The sequence below is a fragment of the Triticum aestivum genome, chromosome 1D (assembly GCF_018294505.1).
Source record: "Triticum aestivum cultivar Chinese Spring chromosome 1D, IWGSC CS RefSeq v2.1, whole genome shotgun sequence".
Lineage (NCBI taxonomy): Eukaryota > Viridiplantae > Streptophyta > Magnoliopsida > Poales > Poaceae > Triticum > Triticum aestivum.
In genome coordinates, this window is record NC_057796.1 from 448,302,642 (window position 1) to 448,310,890 (window position 8,249).

The following is an 8,249-nucleotide window of genomic DNA, read 5'->3' on the forward strand; positions in this document are numbered from 1 at the left end:
CAAACTTTCAGCCTTCAAGTTCATCCTCAACTTGTTAGTTTGAGCAGCTAGGTTTCATGGCGGAGGTGCGAACATGGCAGCGACAGTCACCCTCTCTGACGCTGCGAAGCTCAGTCTCATAGTGGCGTCGAGCGCTGGCAATGGCAACGGCGAGCGAACAGTGACGGAGTTTGAAGGTTTTCTCCCTTATACGCGATTGGGCTTCGTTTATGGGCCGAACGGTTTTAGGCATTGCTGGCATGCTTTGCCATGTTCCAACTTCGTGCCATTGGATAAGGCATCGACGGACGCTAGGCACGGACGTCCCTCTGCAGTAGTTGCTGCTACGTTATAGGATCTCCCCCGACTCCCCCTCCCAGGATCGGCGTCGTGTACGACTCTCCTTTCCAAGTCCGACTAGGGGAGTCCGTCCTGCCGTCCGCTTCCACCCCCCGCCCCCGGCCCCCGTTATAGCTGTCAAGATCGCCAATCCCCGCGGCGAAATCCCAGGAGGAGGAAGGCACTCGGCAGAAACAAATTCGCGCCAGCGCCGTCGAGCGAGAGAGAGATACAGAGATGGCGTCGGCGATCCGCTTCGCTGCGGCGCTCCGTCAGCGGCTTCCACGCCTCCTGTCCTCCGCCACCAGATCTGTGCCGCGAGCGCTCGGGGAGGAGCGGCCCCTCCTCGTCCGGCGCGCCGGCGGGCCTGCCATGGGAGATCCTCGACTTTTCAGCTCCAGTTCCGCCGGGAAGTCCTACACGGTAATCCCCCACTCCTCCTCCTCCTCCTCTCTCTCTCCTTTTGATGCTTCGCAGTGTAGGATGAAATCGGGCGACTCATATCGATTCGAGCCTGCTATTACACCCACGAGTCATCTTGCTGGAATGAAAGATGTTTCTGCCAACCATCTTGAGAAAGGTTGGATTTTTACATTATAGGGACGAGAAATCACCCCCCCCCCCCCCCTCTCCCTTTGCATGGATGATTAATCCCATTGCCACAGCAGATGAAAATCACGGAGTTTGATTTTACAACGCGCAATTCTGTAGAACACTTTGTTGGTAGAACAGAAGATGATGCCCACATTCCGGACATGGATAACTTCTGTTTTTTTTTGAGATGGCACACTCGTATTCCAGTAAAGACACGGCTAAATCGCCGGTTACAGCACGGGTTACATCATCAGGGTAGTTAGAGAACCACTGGTTAGACTCTCCAGCAGCTAAACCCGCACAAATAGCAGCCAGCACATGCGCTGGCTTGTTACAAACACGTGGCGTGTGTACAACCATAGCCTGGATAAATTGTGTGGCAAGATTCACCTTAAGCTCTTTGAACATTTGGCCAACGGAAGACAGGTCGTACATATCCGATGACACAGCTTGTTGTAGCACTAGACAATCAGTCACTAAATGTACTCTGCCCAGCCCCATTTGAGCAGCCCATTTAACAGCAGTGCAAAGGGCCACTGTCTCAGCGTGTAAAGCACTGGAAATTGGTAACTTCTGTTTTTGATTTGGAGATAGTGAAATGTTAGGCCACAACACATAATATAATTTTATATATTAAACACTCTGTATCAAGAAATCGATCACGATACTCCCTATTTTTTCACTTTCCATGCCTTCTGAAACATGATGTAGTATTTTTCTTATTATTTGATCTCTTTTTAAAAAAAATGAGTGCACTAAACTGCCATTGTTCAAAAGTGTAAGCTGTTTAACCTTTTTGGGGTTTCATCTAAATATGTGCTGTGACTTACTACTTGATAAGGTGCCTTGGAAAGAAAGACATTATTGGGTTTTATATTTTTCAAATTCCTTGTTTTGAGAATCCGAAAAGAGGGGTTGGTGTATTATTGTCCGTATTAAGGAACTGAAGAAATAACTAAGTACACCCTCTGTTCCTAAATATGAGACATTTTGGCAGTTCAAACTTTGAACTGCCAAAACGTCTTATATTTAGGAACAGAGGTGGTACTGCACAGGAATAAATGGCTACTGCATTACAAATGCTCCCAGAGAACATCTCATGACTTGTAATTTGACGATATATAAAAAAGAGCACACAAATTAAAATGTAACGAGCTATACTATGAAACTTAGGCTCATACCTGTCACATAATTTAATCATACACCAAAATCTAGAAGAAATTGGAACACTTTACAAACATATGCTGTCCAAATTCAATTTGCTAAAAAACCAGGGAAACAGTGAATAGCTTGTTGGTTTATTTGTCACTCTATTAAGTATGCCTATCCGCATATCTTTTGCTTAAAATAAAATCCAAGGATTTACTCCCTCCGTTCCTAAATATAAGTCTTTCTAGATATTACAACAAGTGACTACATACGGAGCAAAATGAAATGTCTAAAAAGACTTATATTTAGGAACGAAGGGAGTACATGATATACACTGTAGATAAGCAAAGTGTTTACTGCATACAATTTCATTGTATTTTAGCAATTTTCTCTTTGATGTAATGCCATGAGCACAAGTTACAAATATGGTTAGTTTGTGACATCATAAATTTCATTTATCCTTAGCATCCTTGTAAACTCAACCTGCGGCACAAAAAGCAATCCCTGGAGGACAGCTTGGCATACCTTAACAGAATGGCGAAGAAGGAAGCTCGTGACTGGAGAGAGATGAGGGAACATCTTGAAGCATCGGAGCAAAGACAAATAGAGCTCGAGAAAGTGTAAGGAAACAATCCTTTGTCCTGGATATGTATTGCACGTATGTATGTGTTGTGCTAAATATGATTTCTTTTAACATGCAGGTACAAGCGACAGGATAGGGTGGTAAATTGTGCCGCTGCCACTCTATTCCTTGCCTTGTTAGCCGGCAATGTGTTCTTTGGTTGAGTCAGGAAGAGAAATGGGAAAAGGCAATTAGGCCTCTAAGTTAGTGTATATTAGTGTTATATGAGTTTTGGCTAATTCTTACGCTTAAGTTGTGGATCTGTTTTCTTGGGGTCTTAAGTTGTGGACCTGTTTTCTGGTGTAAACCTATTCAAGAAGTCATTATTGTTGACCTTTGTTTGCTTTGCATAGCAACTTAAGTTTCTGGCTGTGAATGTTTTGAACTGGCCAGGTTAGGCCAACACAGTTGTTAATTTGGTGGGAGCACCCCATCTGCTTATTGAAGTGGAGCCATTTAAAAGCAATCTACAACCACATTAGTCAAATCTGACCACTCAAATGCGTGCGGACGCATCGGGATAGTGACCGTGTGTGTCTGTTTTTAACCCTATTTTTGCTGCCAAACAACCATGCCCCCCATTGAAGCATTGATTTGAAGCATATTGACGAACACGTTCTGTCCGCCTTTGTCAGACCACGCAGCAGCGACGGATGTTAGGCCAACTCCTCCAACAGGGCCTGACGTCCATTTTTTTTTGTCTGTTTAGATCGGCGAGTTAAGCATCATTGTCCGTTTGCGTCCAAGGGCCCGTTGGTGCGCCCAACCGCACAATTCAAATTGTGTCCACATTTTAAACTTAAAAGACAACTAAAATAATAGAAAAGAAAACCAAATAGTAGCCACATTTCAAACATAAAAAAAAGTTCAAACATTTCAAACATTAAACTTAAAAAATAAGTTCAAAAGTACCAACCATACTCGCCGCCCACATTAACTTAAACATGAAAAACTTAAAAAGAAACTAAAAAAAAACTAGATCGCCGCCGTCTTCACTGCATGCTGTTGCCGCCATCTTCCTCGTCTGCGCCAAGGTTGATGAAGGGTGGTCGCCGCCACAGGTGGGCGGGTGGCACCTGTGTTGGCACTTGGGATGGTGACCAAGTATCGGCGGCAACCCACACGGCCGGCCCTGACACCAACTCATGCGTGATGGGCATCGTTATGGTCCACGACCATAACTGCCCCTCCAACACCGGGTTCCACGGCGCGGCTTGCGGCTCCATGTGCTCTAGTTCCTCGAGCTCCAGGATGGCGACGTCGCCGGTGGGCGACAATGCCAGCTGCACTCCAGGCCGTTCCACTGGCTGCGCTTGTACTCGATCTTTGAGTCCTCAAGCACCTTCTTCATCAGCTCCTCCACTTTGGCGGTCATGGTGGCGGGGACAACGACGGGAAGGGCGTCCACGCGCGCTCTCTCGCACGCCATGCACCAACGGGATGGGCTGGGAGCACGCGCACTGTGTTCCCTAGTGCGCGCCTGTGGTGGGATGGGAGCATGGTCAACAAAGAAGGTCTGCCGCCGCAGGTCATGCTCGTCCCCCAACCAAGTGTCCCACAATGACGAGTCGACAACGTACCTTGGGTTGTCGACGAGATCCGGAGGCAGCTGGGCCTTGCGGCGGTTGATTTTCAGCAGACAGGCGTGGCCACTCGCCGAGATGGCTGACAGTGGCACCCGATCTGGGCTGAGATGCTAGCCATTCGGAAGATGCATGTCGGGCTACCTCCACCTTGACGTACCTCCACCTTGACGTACGGGCGAATCTGCGGCGCTACCGCGCTACGGCGAGCAGCGAAATGGAGAAGCCTGCGATGGCGGTCAACCCAGAAGACGACCCCGCTTTCGCGTTCGTGCTTCCCCGGCTTGCCAGGATCCACTTCCACGTCCACATGGCTAGGCGGCGGCCGACGGAGTGAGGGCGGCGCGGGCTAGAGCGTGTCGAAGCTTTTGGGACTTTAGTTTCATGCTTCTGGCGGTGTAGAGTAGCCACTGGCGGAAGGCCTGTAGCCAAGGATCATCTAGCGGTTCCTCGTGTATATGAAATTCATCAGGTCTGAGACTTGAATCTTCCTCGGACTCCGGATAGTAGTCAACGTCCTCAGGATCTTCATCATCCGGGTTGGGCGTGGTGTCGTCAATGGGACCGATACCGGCATCATAGCCTGCATCACCAGTAGAAAACAGGTCTTTGGTTCGGGCCTGGCCAGCCCATTAGTCCCGGTTCAGTCACGAACCGGGACCCATGGGGGCATTCGTCCCGGTTCGTGAGCCCAGGGGGCCGGCCGGGGCCTCGTGGGCATTGATCCCGGTTCGTATGGACCCACCGGGACCAATGGGCCTCGCTCCTGGCCCACAACCATTGGTCCCGGTTCGTGGCTCGAACCGGGACAGAAGGCTGGGCTTTGGTCCCGGTTCCAGCCACGAACCGGGACAAATGAGTTGCCCATATATACCCCATCGCCGCACGAGAGCACTCCACAGTGCTCTGTTTTTTCTGGCCGGCGAGGGGAGGGCATTTGGGTGCTCTAGCTCACCTCCTATGCACATCAGGTGTTCGATGAAATGTCTGAGCCACACTAGTTAATCTTTCTCCTCTCGAAACTCGACCTCTGAGCTTCATTTCCCCCGAGATTTGTCTAGGTTTAGCGGTCTGTCATGTCCCGTCCCCGTCTTCACCGCCGTCGATCGCCGCGCCGATCTCGTCGCCGGCACCACCGTGGTGAGCCTCTTGTTCTTATCTTCTTTCTGAAAGAAAAAAAATTCTTACTTCAAATAGATACTTGTCTAATTTTCTTACTTTTATTATTCCTTGTTATTATATAGTGCGATGGTTTTGGTATCCGCCCCCGTCGGCCCTCGTCCTGTCTATGATTCGGATGTGATATATATTATCTTTTTATAACTATTTGGTTCATTTATTGTTTATGACAATTATGCCGACCAACGTGACATAGATTTTATTTATCTAGGAGGTGGTTGAACCGGAAATTCCAACCGACCCTATTGTCAAGAGGTTAAATTTAGTTGAAGAAGAAAACAATTACTTGAAGGAAAAATAAAAAAATGAGGAGGAGAAGATGATATTGGAGTTGCATGTTGCGGATGTCGTCGATGATCACAAGATCAAGATGGATGCAATGCGGTTGAAGATTAGAAAGATTAGAAAATATGCCATTCATACCGAGGCTTGGTATCATTATGCCGTTGGATCAATTGTTATCTTGGTTGCGATTATGATCACATTTGTTGTTGCATTGAAATGTTTTACATAATTTCAATGTATGGTTTAATTAAATGCTCTGGAGAGCTATATGTTGTTCAATGAAAACTATGTATGTACTTTGGTTTTAATGTGATGATGAACTTCTATTAATTTGGTCACTTATTTATTCATGAGAGCTATATGTTGCCTTCAATTTGAAATGATGATACCATGCCAACTTTCAACCTTTTCAGAGTTCATTTGAAATGCTTTTCAATTTCAGGGTCTTATAGCTCAAAATAATCAGTAAATGCATGAAAAATAATAAATGAAGTCGGAAAGGGTTGAAAATTGATGATGTGGCTTTGAATGGTGCATTTTGAACACAGAAAAAGTCTGGAGTTTAAATAAGTTAAAAAAAATGAGATCCCTTTGTAACAGACGAGTTTCCGTATGAAACCCTGATACTTTGAAAGAGATTGTCCGTTTTGTACACGAAGTGCATCCAGTTTTTGCCGTAACCCTCTCTACTTTCTTGCACATGCTATTTGGATGAAATGATGATACCATGCCAACTTTCAACCTTTTCAGAGTTCATTTGAAATGCTTTTCAATTTCAGGGTCATTTAGCTCACAAAAATCAGTAAATGCATGAAAAATGACAAATGAAGTCAGAAAGGGTTGAAAATTGATGATGTGGCTTTGAATGGTGCATTTTGAACACAGAAAAAGTCTGGAGTTCAAATAAGTTAAAAAAATGAAATCGCTTTGTAACAGACGAGTTTCCGTATGAAACCCTGATACTTCGAAAGAGATTGTCCGTTTTGTACACGAAGTGCATCCAGTTTTTGCCGTAACCCTCTCTACTTTCTTGCATATGCTATGTGGATGAAATGATGATACCATGCCAACTTTCAACCTTTTCAGAGTTCATTTGAAATGCTTTTCAATTTCAGGGTTATTTAGCTCACAAAAATCAGTAAATGCATGAAAAATAACAAATGAAGTCAGAAAGGGTTGAAAATTGATGATGTGGCTTTGAATGGTGCATTTTGAACACAGAAAAAGTCTGGAGTTCAAATAAGTTAAAAAATGAAATCCTTTGTAACAGACGAGTTTCCGTATGAAACCCTAATACTTCGAAAGAGATTGTCCGTTTTGTACACGAAGTGCATCCAGTTTTTGCTGTAACCCCTCTAATTTCTTGCACATGCTATGTGGATGAAATGATGATACCATGCCAAGTTTCAACCTTTTCAGAGTTCATTTGAAATGCTTTTCAATTTCAGGGTCTTATAGCTCAAAATAATCAGTAAATGCATGAAAAATAACAAATGAAGTCAGAAAGGGTTGAAAATTGATGATGTGGCTTTGAATGGTGTATTTTGAACAAAAAAAGTCTGGAGTTCAAATAAGTTAAAAAATGATATCGCTTTGTAACAAACGAGTTTCCGTATGAAACCCTGATACTTCGAAAGAGATTGTCCGTTTTGTACACGAAGTGCATCCAATTTTTGCCGTAACCCTCCCTACTTTCTTGCACATGCTATGTGGATCAAATGATGATACCATGCCAACTTTCAACCTTTTCAGAGTTCATTTGAAATGCTTTTCAATTTCAGGGTCATTTAGCTCACAAAAATCAGTAAATGCATGAAAAATAACAAATGAAGTCAGAAAGGGTTGAAAATTGATGATGTGGCTTTGAATGGTGCATTTTGAGCACAGAAAAAGTCTGGAGTTCAAATAAGTTCAAAAAAATGAAATCGCTTTGTAACAGACGAGTTTCCGTATGAAACCCTCATACTTCGAAAGAGATTGTCCGTTTTGTACACGAAGTGCATCCAGTTTTTGCCGTAACACTCTCTACTTTCTTGCACATGCTATGTGGATCAAATGATGATACCATGCAGAAAGAAAATTAACTAAAAACTTTTATAAAACTCTAATAGTAAAGGGAATGAACTAAAAAGCTTTTATAAACCTCTAGTATTTTTTAAACTAAAATTATATAAAATTCATGCCACTGAAATTATCAAAGTATTTTCTGTTCAAAACATGAAAAGCAGACAGAAACAAAATAAACTTTAATAAATAAGTGGAAACAAAATAAAATAAATTAAAAATTAATAAAATAAATAAGTAGAAACAAAATAAAATAAAATAAACCTTAATAAAATAAATAAGTAGAAACAAAATAAAATAAATTAAAATTTAACACAATAAAAAAGTAGAAACAAAATAAAATAAAATAAACTTTAATAAAATAAAGAAGTAGAAACAAAATAAACTTTATAAAAGTAAAATAAATAAACTTTAATAAAATAAATAAAAACAGGAACAGTAAGTTTTTTGTTGTA

General features: G+C 43.3%; 1 protein-coding gene across 1 annotated transcript; it reads left to right on the forward strand.

The window, feature by feature from the left end:
* The first annotated feature begins 367 nt into the window (after positions 1 to 367).
* LOC123182814 (uncharacterized) lies at positions 368 to 3,018 on the forward strand. The gene is made up of 3 exons (XM_044595484.1): positions 368 to 741; positions 2,527 to 2,681; positions 2,763 to 3,018. The coding sequence occupies exons 1-3, from the start codon at positions 556 to 558 to the stop codon at positions 2,845 to 2,847; spliced, it is 426 nt and encodes a 141-aa protein (XP_044451419.1). The 5' UTR covers positions 368 to 555; the 3' UTR covers positions 2,848 to 3,018.
* The last annotated feature ends 5,231 nt before the right edge of the window (positions 3,019 to 8,249 follow it).